This window comes from Apis mellifera, linkage group LG15 (assembly GCF_003254395.2).
Source record: "Apis mellifera strain DH4 linkage group LG15, Amel_HAv3.1, whole genome shotgun sequence".
NCBI classification, from domain to species: Eukaryota; Metazoa; Arthropoda; class Insecta; order Hymenoptera; family Apidae; genus Apis; species Apis mellifera.
In genome coordinates, this window is record NC_037652.1 from 2,417,001 (window position 1) to 2,437,961 (window position 20,961).

The 20,961-nt window shown below is 29.4% G+C and overlaps 1 protein-coding gene and 1 long non-coding RNA gene across 3 annotated transcripts in view; one reads left to right on the plus strand and one right to left on the minus strand.

The window, feature by feature from the left end:
- The window catches only part of LOC413557 (syndecan), a 169,838-nt gene that overhangs the window by 130,934 nt on the left and 17,943 nt on the right, over nt 1–20,961 (plus strand). Inside the window, exon 1 of one of the 2 annotated variants that reach the window (XM_006559184.3) lies at nt 4,709–4,789. The exons of the other annotated variant lie outside the window; for it this stretch is intronic. Within the exon in view, the coding sequence (XP_006559247.1) occupies nt 4,766–4,789 (24 nt within the window). The 5' untranslated portion in view covers nt 4,709–4,765. Of the gene's footprint in view, nt 1–4,708; nt 4,790–20,961 lie in introns of those variants that run through there. 2 annotated transcript variants of the gene reach the window in all.
- LOC102654464 lies at nt 19,322–20,851 on the minus strand. Its single transcript, XR_001705676.2, has 2 exons — nt 20,499–20,851; nt 19,322–19,557 (listed from the first exon to the last, which is right to left on the minus strand). It is a non-coding gene; the product is annotated as an uncharacterized LOC102654464 (long non-coding RNA).

Here is a 20,961-nt window from a genome sequence, read left to right on the forward strand (position 1 = left end):
TTTTCTTCTAGAAAACTTCTAAACAATTGGTTTCCATTGTTATCTATAATAAGAAACAATAAAGGGATGGCATAAGTTCATCGTTACTCAAATTGAATGTATTTCAACAATTATCCAAATAAAAATAATCATCAAAATAATAGATATTATTTGAAATAATCATTGTTTTTTAATCAAATTGGATAAATGACTTTCTTTTAGATTATTTTATTACTTGACTCTCAAATAATATAAATATTCAAATTAATATTTCCTAATTCCATTATGTCAAAAATATAAATTACATTGTGTGTACAATTTCAAGTCACATATTATGAATGAAAATGCACACTTAATATAAATTTACAACAATTATAAATATCTTCGAAGCATTATAAAAAATACCTAAATTTTAACTTCAATAATTTATTTAGTTCAACGGCCACTTATTTATTATTATTACTCGAAGCAAACAGTAAAAATAAAATCGATCCTCTTACTATATCTTTATAAAATAAAGACAAGATAGAATATTTAAAATCATATGTTGCTTCATATGTTTCGAATAAAATCGTCCCTTAAACACGCCACTTAACCTGCAACGTTCTTGTTCGCAAACCCTAGAAACTTTTTTCCTGCCATAAAAAAAGGAAAGAAAAAAAAGAAAAATTAACACCTCTGACAAAAGGCGGCAAATGGAAAGAATAGCGCAAGTTCATTGAGCTCCAGAACAGCTTGTACTCCGTTATATCGATCCCGACATAATGTTGTGCGCGGCGGCTGACTTATTGACAAAGTGATAGAGTCGGGGCTTAAGGGGGTGGCTCGAGGATTCAGCGTCGAGAGGGTTGCACACACAGGCGTAACCAAAGTCCCCTTAGGAGTTATGCAGAATTATTTCGCGGGTCTGCGTTTGCCTGTCGAGCATCACAGCATCCCACCCCCCCTCCTCTCCCTTACAAACTCTCTTTCACGAGTTCAAGAGCACGAGGAATCAAGAGTCGAGGAAATTCGCTGTTGATATTCGATTTGGAAATTAAAAGAGATGGAGGGACGCTTCTGTTAATTTAATTAACCGAGGAAGGGTGGAAGGAGGAAAAAAAAAATATTCCAGGTTTGTCATTTTGGTCAGATATCTCAATATATAGGTTGTTAATATTATAACAGATTAGAAATTGAATGAAGAGGTGTATGAATATATTGGAAGAATTGTTTTGGTGAAAGTAAACTTTTTGGAAAATTGGTATAATTTCTTGGATCTTATTCTTTGAATAAAAATGGCAATATTTGGTTGTTAATATATTGAACAGATTAGAAATTGAATGAAGAGGTATATGAATATATTGGAAGAATTCTTTTGGTGAAAATAAACTTTTTGAAAAACTGGTATAATTTCTTGGATCTTATTCTTTGAATAAAAATGGCAATATTTGGTTGTTAATATATTGAACAGATTAGAAATTGAATGAAGAGGTGTATGAATATATTGGAAGAATTGTTTTGGTGAAAGTAAACTTTTTGGAAAATTGGTATAATTTCTTGGATCTTATTCTTTGAATAAAAATAGCAATATTTGGTTGTTAATATATTGAACAGATTAGAAATTGAATGAAGAGGTATATGAATATATTGGAAGAATTCTTTTAATGAAAATAAACTTTTTGAAAAACTGGTATAATTTCTTGGATCTTATTCTTTGAATAAAAATGACATGTTTCAATATTTGATTGTTAATATTGAACAGATTAGAAATTAAATGAAAGAATAGATTGGAAGAATTCTTTTGGTGAAAGTAAATTTTTTGGAAAATTGGTATAATTTCTTGGATCTTATTCTTTGAATAAAAATGGCATGTTTCAATATTTGGTTGTTAATATTGAACAGATTAGAAATTGAATGAAGAGGTATATGAATATATTGGAAGAATTCTTTTGGTGAAAGTAAACTTTTTGGAAAATTGGTATAATTTCTTGGATCTTATTTTTTGAATAAAAATGGCATTTTCGTTTTTGAATATCTTGTATGTGTATGGCAAATATTTTTAATTACAAGTTAAAAATTTTAGTATTATACTGAAAGCTATAAATATCATTATGATATTAGATTGTTGTTTTCAATTTTTTCTTGCCAGATATTCGTTGTTTTATTTGAAGCCTCCCCTTTTCGAAGGAGATAATTATTCAATATTTTTATTTAAATAGCATTATCTATGAATAATATATTGCGAGCAATTAGAATAATAATTAATATTATATATTCATAATTGAATAGAAAAAGGAATATTAAGAATTATTGAAAAATGTATCAAAAGAATTGCAAATAAAAATAAATCTGTCGCAAATACTTTATTTTACAGAATTTAATTACCATCCTCAAAGGAGTTAATCGAGCCAATAAATAATAATTTTCTCGATGATACATCAAAAAAAAAATAAAAATAAAAAATAACTTGTGTTTTAAAAAATTAAATGAACTAGAAACGAATGCATAAAATAATTAAAGTTATCTCGAGGAGGAATTTCGGACCGCAGAAACAACTCCTGTTCGAGGATTCAATAGTAATCAGTTCTTAACATCCCGACCCCTCTCTTCGAAACCCTTCTTTCAACCTCCCCGAGCGAGTTACTATTCAGAATACCCTTTCGAAACCTCGCTCGACCCTCCTAAGCCGCCCCAAAACACCGCTATCGTTCCAACCCCGATCCACTTCCCAAAATTCCTTTCAAACACCGGGTCACTTCTCACCCATACAGATTCTCGATTCTCTGCACCCTGTCCTCGAGAACTAGTTCAGGCAAATTTTCAAAGATCTGTGTGCATGTGTGTGTGTCTGTCCCTTAGAACCAAGTTGATTTTTTGATTGAAATTAGAAAAGTTTTTTTATTGTAATTTTAATTTATTATAACAATTAATAATTTTAGTTCAATGGAATATATTGTAGTCTTTGGTGTTGTATCTTCTAAAATCAGTGTGAATATAATTTAAGTTGTTTTATAAATGTGATTTTCAGATGAATTATAATATGTGTAAATTTTAAAAACTATGGTTTGTAAAATTTATTATATAAATATTAATATTATTCAATAATATCTAAGGATATTATCGATAAAAGAGGTATTGTGAATTTATAAATAATTAACAGTTGCAATATAAGATAATTAATATAACTTTTAATGATATTTTTTATGTTTTTGAATGTTAAAATTATATTATTGAAGATTATTAATTTATCAATGAGGAGAAATTTTACATTATTCGTAAATTTTTCTCAAATCTATCATGAATCTATCTAATTCACAATCATCTTTGAATGAGCTTCTACTTCCTTCAGACAAGAGATCCAACGCGATACGATCTTTTAAACCCACGCCTCCCCTACGCTATCTCTGCGTCGTTGACCCACTAAAAACTTGGTAGAACCGGGTACAACGACACGTAGAACGATTGCATTTTCCCTCGAAGAAAGGCGAACGAGGAGACGAGTAAAGCCCGGAGAGAAGTTACGTTCGAGGGTGGTGTGTCAGTGGGGTGGTTGTGATATCATTACCCTCGAGTCTAAATTCCGGTACACGTAAGTAAGCGTATGGAGGAACATGATACGCCGGCTGACACGGCGGGCTTGTCTTATGAAACGTCGTGCAACCCCCCACGGATGAGCACAATATCATCCCCCGACTCGTGGTGGGATATCTTCCCTATAGAACAATGCCACGTCGTCGTTGAATGAATCCGCCAAGATTTTCGACTCGGATGAATCCGATGCACGAAAAATAATATAATAAAATATAATAAAATCGAATTGTAAAATTAAAAAGTTCAAGTTTATTGAAATGGAAAATTGTTACGAATCTAACCTATAATGTTAAATTTAATTAAATATAATATGTGCCAAGTTATTTCTCTATATAATACGTATTAATAATAACAATGGATAAAGAAATGAAGAAACCATGCCATTGAAGTCAATTTTTGTTTTATCCCGATATCTCAATTGGTTGTTGAGATATAAGGATTCGAAGTATACGTTATTACGACAGTACAGCGATTGCGAATGGATCTAGTGACATATTTTTCCCTAGAAATATGTTTTCCGCTCTGCAGCTAGGGATAGGTTAACGAGGAACGAGATACGAGCGAAAGATCTGAATGAGTGAAACAAAGACAAAGATAACAAATGGGTAAAAATTACCTTTTCGTTTATACGACGATATTTTGGGAAGCAAAAGTCGGTTCGAGATGAACGAAAAAGAGTTTTAAAGGATAAGGTTTCACGCTTCTAACGATCGCTCATTCGTTAACCGGAAATCATTATCTTTGGAGTTATAACGATTTAAAGTTTTTCTAATTTTAATAGAGCTTAATCATCGATATAATTTTCTTTTCTTTCTATATCTCGAGAACCGAAAGTTGTATCGAAAAAACATTTTAAAGCGTAAAATTTTGCGCTTTTTTTTTAATTTTAATAGAGTTTAATCGTATTTTAAAATAAATAAAATTGTTGATATATTTTTTTTTTTTTATTTGATGAAAAAATATCTTTATTGAAGCTTCAAAAATGTAAATATTATATCCTTTTTTCTATAAAAAGATTTTTATTAATTTAGTCAATTTAAAATATTAAAAATACGAATATAACTTTAAAAATTAAACTAAAATATTTAATGTATAATAATTTGCAATTCTGAAGAAAATATTTAATAAAATATTAATTTTCATTTGTTTAGGTAAGCAGTGCAAGGAAGATAAAAAAATATGAGGACATAGCATATGTACCAACAACTTGCCGATGATATATCATATCCAACATGAGGTTTTTATATTATTATTTTATATTAAGATTATATTATTATTAAAAATTAAAACAAAATTTCATATGAAATATTCAGATATTCGAAATTTTGAGAACATTGCAAAGCATGTCTCTAATCAAGAGAATGTCGTTCATATTTAATGTGCTTTATTAACAAGAACATTGCCGTAATTATATTGTAATAAATGCACGATAATATAAATTTAATGAAATTTTAATGTATGTGAAACACCCGTGTTTCTATCTTCATGATAAAATAACAAATTCCACGAATGATTACAAAAATATAACAAAATTAGTTATTTTCATGTTCGTTTCGTTTCAATATTCGTCAAATAAAATTTCCTTTGTAATAATTTCTTCTTTAAATTTCTCCATATTAATTCATATTTCATGAAATCGTCTACAGGCCATCATTTCATCCCTATCGTTAAAGTACAATCAAAGTTCTGAGAATTTCAATCAATAAGAAGAAGAAGAAGACGAAATTCAATTTTTTAATATTATTCCTTTTAATATTAATTTTATCCCTTTTTAATATAAAGTACGGTTCGTTAAATATGATTAAATTCAACAATTCGTAATAAATTTTCAAAACAAGAAAATTCAAATTCGATCGATACTTTAATAAATATCAAAGTTCATTAAAGTTTTAAAAAGCGTTCGATAAATATTAACACAATATTGTCAAGAATTAAATATTCATTAAGATTCTTCGACAATTCTGAAACATTGATAAATGCACACATTGAATGTCTGAGTACTTGTTAAAAAAATTTTCAGTAATCAGTTCAACCAATTTGATGATTAATTACAGATAAAATAATATAAATTAGATATAATTTTTAAATATCGCTTTTAATTATTGTTCCTATCGCTCTGATGAGAATTATTTAATATAAAATTATCATTTATTTCAAAGATATACATATTTTACATTTGATGACAACGATAATTTCGAAATACCAGAAAATTAACGTTATATCATGTCATCTGTTTCACAATATTTTACAGAGATCGATTAAAATTTATAATCAATCAAAGTTTTAAAATTGTCGTGAAAGAAGAAAGGGAGGACGAAATAAAATTTTAAATGGCCTCCTCCTCCCAATTTGACGGCCCAGAAACTGCACGTCGAACTAAACTATGCTTTTATATTAATTAATTTTCCAACCATACATTATTTATCGCGTTTCACGCTCGAAATGCCAATTATAATTCCCAGAAACGTTTCTCCAGCTGCCGGCCCCTCCCAACCTCTCTTATTACTCGCTATTAACGAACACACGGTTGCCCCAGCAGCCGCATAATTCGCAAAATACGATAATCTGAACTGTTTCGAAAGCGTGCTTTTGTCACCGACGAGTGGAGAACAATCGTCCGATTTGAGCCTCAATGCTTTCGACCGGCCGCCATTTTGTCGCGCTTCACGGGTTTTTGACCGCGAAATAACATCTCTGGTCGAAAAATATTGAAATATTCTCCTCGCTCCGTTCAAATGTATCCCAATGTTTCGAATTTTTCTCTTTTCTTCTCTCCGTTCTTTTTAAAATTTAATTTTTTAATATTTTTGAAAATTACTTAAATTTTTCTCTTTTCGAAAAAGTTTTATTCGATTAATTAGGTTTTCTGCAAAGGATTTCCATCATTTTCTCCAAAGTGCAAAACAATCTTGGAACGAATAATTTATTTTTCAAAAAGATCTCGGCTTCTCAATTTTCTTAATCTTCCACCAATTCGTACTATCTATCCTCTCCTCCGATATTCAATAAAAAAAAAAGAAATGGAGATGATCCCCAACTTATCACGAATTTCATCAGCTATTTTCCATCTTCCCTCTCTCTCGAAACGAGATCCTGTTCAGTCTGAGGAGAATCCACCGTCTGCGCGGTGGAAACTCAATTTTTTCTCCTCTCGCTCACTTTCCGCTCACTTTTAAAACTTTTCCCTCCCTTATCCTTATTTTTTTTCTTCTCCCTCTCTCTCTCTCTCAGCTGGATCGAATCCCCGCGAAAAAACTTCTCGCATACATGAATCGAAACGGAATAATGATCGTTCGAAGGGAAATTTGAATCGTGTTAAAATATCACGTTTGATGTGATAAAAAGATATATATATATATATATGGAATGATAGAAGTTGGAAAGAATGGATTAGACGTTAATTGGCTTTTATTCCTTCTTTTCGAGAAACGCGGAAGCAAGACGCGGAGAAAACAATTAATAAGAAGAGATACGTGTAAAAATTATAAAAGTTTGAGTTTCGCAATTTGAATTTGAAGATGTCGAAAAAAAAGATGTTTAAAAAAGAAGAAAAAACAATGGAAGAATGCGCTATTGTGTGGAAAAGAATTTCAGGAAGCGCAAAGGAACGAGAGACACGGGAGAAGATGTATCAATAATAAGAAAGAATAACAAAGCATCAACTATAAACGAATCGATCGTGTTTCTTGCTTCCCCGAATGTGTACGAATCGTTGTATTATTAATAAGAATTTTAACGATCCTTGTAATTAATAATGCATAGTGTAATGTTTGTTTGATGAGTTTACTTTTGCAGAAGTTGAGACGTGGAGAAATATATGTGTGTGTGTGCACAGTGAATTGTAAATTAATCGATTTTGGGTGATCTATGATGTATGTATACCCGGCATCCAAATATTTGTGAAGTGGAATGAACTTATGTTTTGATGGAATATTCTGTATGAACAATTGAATTTTGTATGGCAAAAAGGGGGAGGGAAGGGAAAGAAAATCATTGAAATTTATCCCGTATATCAACATCTGAAATATTCTTCGTTTCAATAGATTGAAAGTTTTTTTATATACTGGATTTTTATTTTAAAATTTTTATTCGTTTTTCGTAATAATATTAATAATCGTATTGGCGAGGTAATACCGAGAGTGGAAAGAAAGAAGAATTTTCATTTTCCATTAACAAGAGAAAAACAAATTTTGCATAATATATTTTTATTATAATTTTCGATCATTTCACAATCATGTCGTATCGCCAAGTAAAAATACGAAAGAATAGTGGAAATTTCCATTTAAAAGAGAATGAAACAAAATGTAAATTTCGCATACATTGCAATCTTTATTCATTTAATAATCGAAACATCGCGGTAAAGTGGAAAAAATTAAATGCAAAATTAAATAATCCGTATTCATTAAAAAGAAATAAAATGAAAAGGAATGGCAATAAAATGATAATATGTTATATCTCATAATATTTATTTATGATCTTCAAGGAAATGGGGAAAAAAAAAATCTTCCATTCGAGATTATGAATAAAAGATTAATAATTCTGTAATATCATTTGTTTTAATCATTTATATCATTTGTATAAAAAAAAAAAGAGAAAGATAATTTTCTCAGTTTCAGATGAGAATCGAAATTTTATGACAATTTAAATGTCTATCTGAAAACTATCATACTCTGAAATATTACATTATGAAAGGAAAGAAGAAAAAATTTCAACGTTAATGGAAATTTTACTATAACAAATTGCTTTCATTTATAAAAGAAATCGATCGATCGATTTCATAATCGATTGAAAAATCATCTGTGCCGTATAACGTAATTAGAATCAGGCGGACGTTCCTTACTTTCACCGTGGCTTATATAACAAAACGAAAAGGTTAACGCTCAGATGAGGGAGAATAGCGAGAAATACCAGACTCGATGCTCTTTCGCGATTAACCTGGAAATTTCTGCATTTTTTTTTTCTTTTTCTTTTTTTTTTTTTTTTGTTCCATATTATCGAACCACCCTTCATTTTGCCATTACCCTTTACCAGGCGTAAAATTAGCGACAGTTAAAGTCAATGTAATGTTATTACATCGTGGTTATTTCGTTCATTAAGAGAGAAAATTTCTGTTATTGCATTTTTTTTTTTTTTAAATATGAGATAAATCGTAACTACGAATTTTAATAAATTCGTCGGGATAGTAGATACGTTGTTATGAATTATTCATTTATTTCCAGGTTTAATTATTACGTTAATTATTGAGTAGTAATCGAATTGCATTGGAATTGGTGGTGATATAGGTTTCGAGAATGATGGAAAACTGTAGAATAATTTTGGAGTATGATGAATTCCAGTTGAAATAATTTATATTTCGTGCTATTGTTGAAATAAAAAAAAAAATCATTTTGACGTAATTTAATTGGAGAAAAGTTAACATAGTAAATTTTTGAAATTAATGTCAGGCAGAGAAAAATATATTTGTATAGTAAAGAATTATTAATTTTGTTTATAAATATTGAATAATAAAATTATAATTTTTAGTTCATGTTTTATTAAATAATATGTTTAAATATTTATAAATATTTCACATATTTTATATATTAAAGAATATAGAAAAGCTGCCAACGATTATAGAATTCATAACAAAAGCCATCCTTGTTAATTTTTATTTATGAATTATTGGATTAATACTATATAATAAAAATATAATATTATTAAAACACTATCAAAATTATCCTAGATAATATTCTGTTGAAGAAAAATGAGATATTTACATATAAAAAAAATATTAAATTTTACACAACAATCTCGTGTAATATATATCAGCCAAAAATATGGAATCATATTCCTTTCTTTTCGCATCAAACATTTTTTCAATTTTGTTATTAATTTGAAATTAGATATTAATAGTAATTTCATTTACTTTTCTAAAATAAAATAATTCTAATCTAATTATCTTTCAAATAAATTTACCAACAATACGTTGGTAATATCAAACTTTTTACCGACAGTGTAAAATAGGAACCAAAACTAACCTAAAAAACTTAAAATGTCGATCGATCGGTACGAAAGTTTTCCGCGAACAAGGGAGGCTCTTTTCTGCTTATTTCGCGAAATAAATCGCCGATGTATCCGCGATCCGGCCATATATTTTTCTTATCGTAATGGAAGACGGACGTGTTCACCGGATCCTGAAGCTGAACAGAATGCAAGGACACCGAAACGTGTCTTTTCTCACCGGGGTCAGCGAAATGGATGAGAATAGATCACACTTATCCTCGTAATAGATCTGTCTCGCGATGCAAATTTCCATCAGAAAAAAAAAAAACGATAATTGAAATATTCCCTTACGTTTCACGTTCGATTTTTATTGCATCCTTTTATCTATTATCTCGTGCGATTAATCGAGAATCGAAGAGAAATAGAAGAATTAGTGAAACATAACCTCAAAAATATTGTTTCGTATCTTTTATTTTGTCTTGTGCGATAAATGATGTAGAATTAAAAATGAAGATTTTTATTTTTCGATTTATTAATTGTTCAGAGGATCTATAATTTGAAGTTTAGAATCAATTCTATATGCTTAAAATTTTGTATATAAATAAAATTACAAAAGATTGATTGATATATAAATACACACGCTGTGTGTAAAATATTACAAACTGTTTTCTTAGAAACTTATTTATTTATTTATTCGTTTCTTTAAATTGAACAATTTAAAACGATTCAAAAAAATTATACATATCGCGTTAAAAATAGAAACGAATTAATTTTTATGGTGTTGAAGCATTTTAATAATTCAAGATTCGCATAAATAACGAAAATTATGGAAAATTGAATTCCAGAAATCGAAAAAGGATTTCAATTTTAATTAAATCGAAATAAAGATACAAATGAAAATAAAGATCAATTTAATCCAAATGGAAAATAGTTACATAATATAATCCGTAAGTATTTGTAGCATAGGAAATGAGAAAGTGGACAATTAAGTGTAATATCCACCAAACGTTGATTTAGTAATTGGTGCATTGCCATAATGAAATTAACAACGCTCGAATTATCAATTTCAATACTAGAATTTCACCGTACAATTATAATGAATTAGAGGTATTAAATTCAATTCAATTAGAATAATACATCCTCTTTAATACCCTACACATAAATGAGGAGATGAGATTAGTTACAAATAATACGATTAAGTACTAATCCCATCGATAAATTCCATTTCGTAAAACTGGTAACAATAACAAAATCGATTCCTTGAATTTTCTGAATCCTGAAAGATCAAAATTTTTGAGATTATTTTTAATTTTAACATCTAACCATTCTAGATTGCCGCTGGTGGTATTGAACTGCTGGTTGAAATCGCCGTTACAAGATTAAACGTTGAAACGTGGCCGAATCATTAATTTAATCATCGTACGTAATCATCGGTTTCCATTAAAATCCGGAATTGGCTGCGTAAACGTTGCGAATCCCGGAACGAGGCAGCTTGAAATTCCGTGAAATCGATGATTGAAATTTACCAGTTGATGTTCCGTTACGAGGAAAAAAAGGGGGAGGGAAGGGAGGGAGGAATCGAATTAAAAAATGGAATTTTCCCCCGACTTTTCGACGAAGGTAATTGTTAAACCCGTGAAAGCTGGGAAATGGGATTAAATGGTACAACAGACGCGAAAAATAAAGTGCAGGGAACCGATAACGCGTTATGGAAGGGTCGAGTGTATTTATTAAATGGTGAAGGGCAAAGTGTGTTTGTTAAAAATGTATTATCATAATGTTGGCTCTTGTTAAGGATTAACAAAAGTAGAATAGGAAAAGGAATATAATAATTTCATAAATTTTTAAAAAGAATAAAAGCCAACTGGAAATATATATATATTTTTTTTTATCGATCTCTTATAATTATAATTCCATTAAAAAAAATTAAATAAACTTTGCTATTCCATAATGATTTCTTCATTTCGCAATAATTTAATCATTTTCATCCGTACAATCATTATTCTGTAATTACTTTTCTCGAATACTATATTCTTCGAGATGACTTTCGCAACGTCTTCGACTTAAACCTAGAAATTACATAAGAAGCGGACAAAAGAGGAATAAGCGCTGAGAGGAGGAAGAGAGCAAAGCTGGGAAAGAGATATATCTTTAGAACACACGGTAAGAGGATTGGAAAAAAGAGAAAAACAAAAATTAAGGATCTGATAGGGATGATGAACTGAATAAAATGCAAAAAAAAAAAAAATAGAAAGACAAAAAAATTGTTTATTATACATATAATAGTTGTTGTGTTCCATATTAAATAAACAAATAATAAAAAGATAAATAATTAAAAGAATTTCACGCCCTCTATCATAATTGCCCTGAACGAAAATAAAGAATATTGGAGCAGAAATATATATTTCTAAAAACATATAATTAGTCACACAATTAATGTACAATTTCATATCAAAGAAAATAATATTAATCTTACATTTATTATATATCTTTTACAAATTTATATTTACCTCTGCAAAAGGAAAAAGGATAAAATTAAATAAATAGAAAAAAGAATTGAAGAAACAGAAAGGAGAACAGATGAATGAAAAATCCAACGGTGTATCATTCTTAATACGTCCATAAAGAAAATAAGAGATAAAGGCAATTCTCAGTTGTTATTCATACATTTAAGAACGTATCGTTCGTGGATGTTTCATAGTGGAATAGAAATTGCAGAATATTTCGATGAACCATGACCATGATTTTGGCTCGACTTGAACCACGGGCAAAGAGTCTTGGCCAGAATTTCCTTGGCCGCGTACCCCGTGTCTGGCCCCATTGAAATTATAAGAACGACGGTGTCTGGAACACGTCGCGATAATTGCTCCTTCTCAGACAGACTTCCGCCGACGGACGACTTTCCTCCTCTTTGTTCCCGGAATTGGAAAAGTGCGTTCGTGTCTGTGTGAGACATATATATATATATATGTTTTGAGACTACGAAGGCTATTGGAAAGTCGAGGAAAGGGAAGAGAAGTTTGTGAAACTTCTTGGAAGAATGGAGGATCCAACTTTTGGAAGCGTGTATTTGTTTAATTCGATCTTGAAGGATGGTTTCGGATGATTAACGATTTTTTTCTCGAGACGTCTTTAATAGTATTATGTATAATATTCTCTTTTTACAAAATTTGTTAATATTAGAAAAGTTTAATAATTAATTATTTTCATTGAAATATTCTTAGAAACGCGTAAGAATTTGATTTGTAATTAAATATTATTCTCTAAGGATTCAATATGATTTATTTACAGTATGGACGAATTAAACAAAAAAAAAACAGGAAAATTTTATGGAAAGATTTAATCCAAGGATTAAAAAAATTTATTTCACTTTCTAACTATGAATGAAAAAGGAAGACAACGATTAATAATGCTTGTTCGTTTATTCAATAATGATTTTCCGAGAGATTGCAAGTAAATTATCATCGTGAAAAAAAGAACTAACTTCTCGATTGTCCAATCTCCTTCGAATAATCGAATATTTATTTGCATAATTATTACACCGTCGAATATTTTGCACACAATTCATTAACAATAATCCGATTATTCGAATCCTCTGCCACCCTCTCGAGCGCGTAACAAATCGCGCGCACGCAATCGCGTAAGTGGCGAGCGAGCGATAAATTAATCGAGCATCTCCGACACGCGAGGACCTCGACTTCCGTCGCGCGAGCCGGAAACCATCGTATCAAAGTGGGGAGAAGGGGGATCGATCCGGCCGAGGGGAGGTTGTTGGAAACTATAGAGTGTACACAGTCTTCGAGGAGGAGGGAAGAGGGCACGAACGTTAGAAGCAGTGTCTTTGATACAACGTTTGGTCCCTTTTCATTTCCAATTCTTTTCACGCTTACGTGAACGATACACCGGTCAGTTTGAAGATGTAAATTCAAAGATATTATTTTTCGTTTCGATATGGGGTAGTTTTTTTGGAGTGTCGAAATTTTTTCTTTTTTTATCTCGAATCGAAGAGTTTGTTTTTCGAATTTCGTTGTATTTTTTTCATTTTGAATCTTTCACATTCCGGATCGAAGCAAAATATCGCTTTGTTTCATTTTTTATTTATTTATTTCTGTTTTTTTCTGTTTCGAGTTTTTCTTTTCTTGTTTCGAATATTTTTTTTTTTTTTGCATATTAGAATTAAAATAATTGATTTGTGAAAGTTAAATTATAATTAAAAATAATCGGTTAATATTAATTATTATTAAAAAGTCTCTCATTTTCTTTGAATTTCTCGAGTTGTATTGGAAAAAGAAAACAACCAGTTAATTCTTCTTATTATTATTTTTCTAAATTTCCTCCTTTTTCATTATTATAAAACACAGAGTGATTCAAACTCATAATTAAAAATAAAAGAAACGGCAAAGTTGTTGAACAAATTTTCCAAAATTTCTAATAAATAAAAATGATTGATTAAAGCATTACTTATTAAAAAAGTTACTAAAATATAACTAAGAAAAAAAATTTCAAAGATTGTTATAATACAAGAAAATTCTAAAAATTTCCAAAAAATGTTTCATAAATGAAATCATAAACGAGAAAATGATTGACTAAAAATAAATATTATTTTAAAAAATTCCTAAAAGTTCAATTGTTTCATACGATATTAAAGAGAGAGATACAGGCCGTCTTGAGCCTATCGTAGGAAGCAGTCGGTCGAGGGAGGGTGGCCCTTCTTGTATTGATTCACAACTCTACCCCTCTTGTTCCCTTGGAACTCCGTAGAGCACGAGGGGGGAGGCGAACGAGAAGGGTGCAAGTGGTAAGGGAAAACGGCAGTCAGACCCCTGAAACATTGGCGTGGGATGTCGAACTATCGCATAAATTAGTCTGCAGCCCCTTTTCGTAGGGAATTGTATCTCGTTTCTGCTTTTCGCCTTCGTCTTTCCTTCTTTTTCTCGCGCGTTTTCCTTTCTCCGCAACGTAAGATCGTAAAAGTTGCGCGGAGAAGTTCTTGTTGAAATGTTTATCAAGAGGATGCATAAGAAATGAAAAGTTTCCTAAGATAATTTAATTTTAAAATAGTTTAGATTTATATTGATCATAATTTTGTGTATATTATTTTATACATATTCCAAAACAATTATAATATCCAATAAGCTTTTCTTCCACTTTAAAAAAAAAAATTGGAGACAGATCCATTGATAACAACTTTAGATCGCTTCCAATGTTAAAAAAATACTACAAATTGAAAAAATATATATCAAAATATAAAAAAAAATAACGAATTTTTATCCTCAATATAAGATATATAGAATAATAAAAATATAATTTATTTATTATTATTTTATTAATGAAAAATTTTTTAGATGCAAGAAGAGAGATTGAACTCTTATTACACAAACCAATAATAATCTCAATGGACGAAATAATCCAAATCCATATCCAAAAAAAATTACTTATTTTTATATCAAAATCACTCAAAGCTATCAAAAATTAATTTTGACTCGATTTAAGTAAACTACTCGATTCGCACATCGATCCATAATGCAAAATATGAAACATAAAATGAAAAAAAAAAAAGGTTCACTCCTCTCTATCCTTCTGAGCTTCTCCATCTATCCCAGCTCACGAAGACTCGTCAATTCCATGAAAAAAAAAAAAGGGAAAAAAAAATGATATCGAATATCGACCGAACTCTTTTCCCAACTCTTCTTTTTTTTCTTCTTTCTCGGCCTCATATTTTCGTTAGGTCCGTATTTTCACGAGAAATTTCCAACTGAAAGCTTAGTCGGCGGGGATGGTGATTCCATGGTTATTTTTCTCCTTTTTCGTACGCTACTGACTCTGCAACGGGGGATAAGTAGCATTGAGAATCGGAAAAGGATTTAGTCGGAGGGGCCGAATCCGGAATGGGCGGAATTATCGTGCGGATTTCGAGAACCACCCCCTCTTCGAGCAGCACGCGACGTTTCCCTATAACTTTCTCCCCCTGCCTGCCTGCCTGCCTTCTCTTCTCTTCTCTTCTCTTCTCTGCACGCAACGAGGTTTAACGAGGGGACGTCTCGCTAATGACGCTAATTATCCGTTCGAATTATTTTGTTTGAGAAGCGACCGGTGTCCTCGAGAATATGAGAATTGGGTTCGATGCTTCAATAACCAACAGATCTAGTGGAATTTTGTTCTTTTTTGTTGGTGATTTTTTTTTTTTAATTTTGGACGAATTAATCAATATTGCTTGCGTGCATTGTATATGGAAGAAAGAAGAAATTAAAACATTTTATTTTTCCTGTTACATTTTATTATTACACTAGTTTAAACTTTAAATTAATAATAATAACTATTGAATGATTCTAATTGAATTTTAATTAATTATAAGATCAAATTTATGAAAATTTATTTTATCAAAATATTTGATCTGCAGCCACTTTATGGAATTTTATTTTTTGCATTATGATTGTATAAATGAAATTTTTTTTTTAATTTTTCCCCCAACTTTAAATTTGAAAAAAATAATTGAATAATATGTGACAACATTATGATAAATTACTTTTCTTTTAATTATGAAAATTCATTTTGTATCTCTTATTCCTATAACCAAGTTCTGAAAATTATATTATTTAATCTGAACATTATAAATATCCATTAGAAATATATATAAATATAACTCCCAATTAAATGTAATAAATACTTGCTAGTATTAATTGGTTGCTCCTCACTAAGGGGTTAAACAATTTCAAACGAGATCCAAAGAGAGGCAAAATCGTCTCTTTAGGTATAATCGATGTGAATCGTCGGTTTTCGAGAGGAAAACAGAGGGCAAGACGGTCCGATCGAGCGTTAAACGAGCGTTCAATCGAGCAAAACGGACGGTTCGCTCGGTCAGAAAAAGAGACGGCCTTTAATTCGTTCCGGGCGTGCACGCGTTTAGGCGCGAGCAGCCGAAGCGTGCCGCGCCAAAATGATGCTTATCCGCGTCGAAAACCCGCTTGTTAAATAACTAAATACGGCGAATCGAATCGGTTCTTCGCGAGACGAAAAGTCAAGTAAAATAAACGTGATGAATTGAAAAATTGAAAACTCGAGGAATTGATTGTTTGTTGATACTTATATAAGTTGATACTACTACTGATAAGTTGATACTTGATACTATTTATATAAGTGGATAACAGATAAATGATCATTAAGTTTATATATATATATAACCAATTAATATTAGCAAGTATTTATTACATTTAATTGGGAGTTATATTTATATATATTTCTAATGGATATTTATAATGTTCAGAAGAATTTAAATACGTTGTAGTAATGTTAATATTAGCTTATGATATGGATGAAGAGAAATGAGAAATGTTCATATTAGAAGTTTAAACTGATGATAGTAATTGTTAGTTTATAATATAATGATAACATATATATAATATATAATAAGCATAATATTAGTAAATATTCTATTAATATATTATATTATAGTATTATGTTATAATATTAATGCTATTTTATAATGTAGACAGAAGAGTTATGAAAACTTTATAGAAGTTTGGATATGATATAATAATAGTATCTATTAATATATATATTGTAGTATAGTAAATAAATAATAATAGTAAAAGAAATATTAGAGAATGTAAGTATTATATATAAGTAGTATTAAAAGATAAAAGATAAAGAGAAAAGAATTTACTAACTGATAATATAAAAAGAATATGAGATTTCTAATTAATATTAGAAATTTGTATTATTGTATTTAGTAATAATATTAATAGTAGTTGATATGATTATAAGACCATTAAGTAAGTATTAGAATTTGATTCATGATATACTGTTAATACTGACATCATTTTTGATTATAGTTTATAATATATTAATACTACTATTATATTACTTAAATACTATATTAATTAAAGTTACAATATCATACTTTATAATATATTATCAATAAAATCTATTAGTAAATCACACTAATTTCCTAGATTTGTTAAACAAACTGATAAAATCTAATTAAAAGGTATTATTTTTGACACTCACATTCTCAAAATTCTTCCAAAAATTTTCACGCTTTCATTATCGCATTCCAAAATCTCTTGTTCCGCATTTTCATTGTGGAACGAATATCGTCACGTACATATCCAGTCTGCTTATATAGTTACTTTTATGTAATTACGGGACATCGATAGAGGACTCGTGCCGATAACGAGTCGAGTGCTTCGATTCAACCAGAAACAAGGCTCTCTCTTGTTTTTTCGTCGCTTTCACCCCCTCGACCTCGTGTATCGGCCACCCTCACGTATCAAGGCCAAACTTGAAACAATGCGGCCGTTGAAGTCGGTCGAAGCTTTTATTGGACGTCGAACGAGCCAAAACCTGGCAAAACCTGATGGTGCACACGGCGAAGAGAGGAAAAGAGTCGCGGCTTGACTCGAATTCGAGACGTTCGAAGGCTTATTAAGGCCAAGTGCCATCCGGTGCAACGACTTCCTTCCAATCCTCTAAAAACTTTTGGATATCATCTAAGAATACGATAATTTCTTCAGCGTGCCTCGTGGAATTTTTAATCTCGATATACTTGATTGGAATGGATTTTTAAGTGAATTTTTTTAAGGATGGTTCCTTCTTCTGAAAAAGAAGATATGATAATAACGAAGATGCGAGTATTATGTTGATAAGAGTTATTTCATTGTGAATTCTTTTTTCTTCAGTATTAATTGGTAAATATTAATGTATTATGATATAGTAAAAGTTATGATGAACATCAACATTTACATTTAATTATTTTATTATATCATTTATAATGCAAGTATTGTAATTAATATATAAATTTTTAATATCAATTAAGAATCAATATAAAAAGTTATATTGTTCTATAACATATTTTTGCAAAATAGATAATTTAAATAGTTTTTCTTCTCGCTTTTTAATTCTTCTATAATTCCAATGATAAAAATGAGGAAAGAATTTAATATAAGATATATTTCTCAAATTCAAACTTTAAAAAATGGGATATTTTATATGTATGTAATATATTACTATATGTCATTTCTATAATTTTAAATTCAAACTATCTTTTTTATATTTAATTTCACATTTTGATTACACTATTGCATTCTAATAGTTGCATAATAGTTGCAAATACATAAAAATATTTTAATTAAATCTTCAAAACTCTTTAAAACCTTAATTTAATCTTTGAAATCATTATTAAAAATAAATCCTTTTTCAAAATGGATAATCTAAAACCATTTTTCATTTTCTTTTCTTCTCGCTTTCACTATTTTTTCAAAGAAAAGAATAAAAATCTATCCCACATGTAAAAAGAAACCTATGAAACATCTGTTTCTTCCAATTCAAACGAAAATTTCTTTTCTCTACTCAATTATTATGTACGTTAATTAATAAAAAAATACAAATATCCTCTTCCAATTCATTTCTTCCGCTATCCCGAAAAAAGGAATCGAATATTCTTCCCTCCTCTTCTCTGTCCTTCTATTTACCAAAGCCCGTATTACTTTCAATTAAATTGTCCACGAATCTCATTAAACTCCGAGCAAACTTTCTTCTCCTCTTTCGTTCCGTCCACGACGTACCATACCGTTCTTTCATCCATCCTTTTTTATACCTTTTCCGTTTCCTCCACTGACTTTCACGAATTAAATGCGTGCACATTCTTCGTTAACGGATGTCGTACGTCCTTGGCGAACTTACGACCTCTCTCTGCTCGGAATTGATAAGCTTCATCGAGAAGAAAGCTCCATCCCATTCTCCTTTTATCCGAATGAAGAGAAAACGTCCTTCTCTTTCTTCCCTTTCATTCTTTCCCTCCATTCTTCCTCTTCCACGGACTACCAATTTGTCCTCGCCACTCGACGTCGCGATGCTCGCCTTTTTTTTCCTCCCCATAGCCCTTTTCCATACTCATTTAGCCCCTTTCGTCCTGCGACGCTCGTTTAAACGGAGAGGAGATCCTGAAGGATCCTCCTAAAGGTCTGCTCCGACTCTTCAAACGACGCGAATTAGCATGCAGTCACGTTTGTTCCTCCTTCGTAACTAGAATTTTAAAAATAATTATTGCGATGATTTAAGAATTTTTTAGTTTGTTTATGATTTTTGTTGTTTTTATTATTTAATTAGCAATTGATGGATAAAAACAAAATGCAAAAGTTTTGAATTTAAGAATATATTAATTTGAAAGTTATCTAATTTAATATGTTTCATTATTCATTATGTTCATCAAATTTTGATCATATTTTCTGATAGTGCTAATTTAAGTAATATATATAATATATATATTTTTAAATAATTTAATAAAATCTTAATTCAATTGTTTTCATTAATAATATCACTAAATTTATATCAAATTGATATAAATTTATAATAATTATATCAATAAATATTCATTATTCCAAAAAATATTTCAAAGAGCTAAAAATTATATTTAATTATAATTTCTTATTTTAATTTATAAATAAAAAATAAATAATAGAAATATAAAAAATTATTATAATATAGTAAGAAACAAATAGTATTTTTAACATATATTGTGGAAGAATTTAAAATAATTAATTTATTAATATCACTTTTTGTTCCTTTCCTTAAAAGTGAATTAATTTATTTTATTATAAATCTTAAATCAATGTTGGAAAGTTAAGGAAGAAGACTTTATGAAAGAATAAAAAAGAAAGAATATGAAAGAATAAATTATAATTAATATAAATTAGAAATTTATCACTTTTTTTCATAATCAAATTGTATTAATTGCAAAATTTACAAATTACAAACATTAAAGAACCTGTTAAAATATAATGATAAATATATAACAAATATTAATTTATTTAATAACAAATTCTTTTTCATTTTTTTTTCAAAATCATCAATGAAATAGATTTATTAAATTATTTTTCTATGATTTAAAAGAATATTATATTATAATATCCTATTTATTTAATTTTATTTATTATTTATACAATTAAAAAAGAAATTGAAAATACCTCTCCGACATATCATCGACCGAATTTTCGAACAAATCTGCTTTTATGAAATTCCAGCCTCTGTTTGTACATTACACCTCGCATTCCGCATCGTTCAACAATAAATTAAACAAATTAAGCAGATACGAGTGGAATCCTACAATATACCTGGATAATTGATTCGATTAATCCGATCGTCGATTTTGAAAAACAATTCACCTACGAATCGTTTTAACTCCTCTCATAAATTATCGATACGCCTTCATTAGATGAATTAAAATTAATTAAAAAATGCGCAAAGAAATGCGTAATTAATTATTCATTAACTAGGAAATAAAGTCAGAGAGATAAAGTCAAAAAAACAATTGACTATGTTTTGACCTGAAAACAAGAATGAATATTTTATAAAGATATTTTTATAAAATATTTAAATAATTAAAGTTTGAATTTTTAGAAAAGCAGCACATAACCAATAATTATCAAT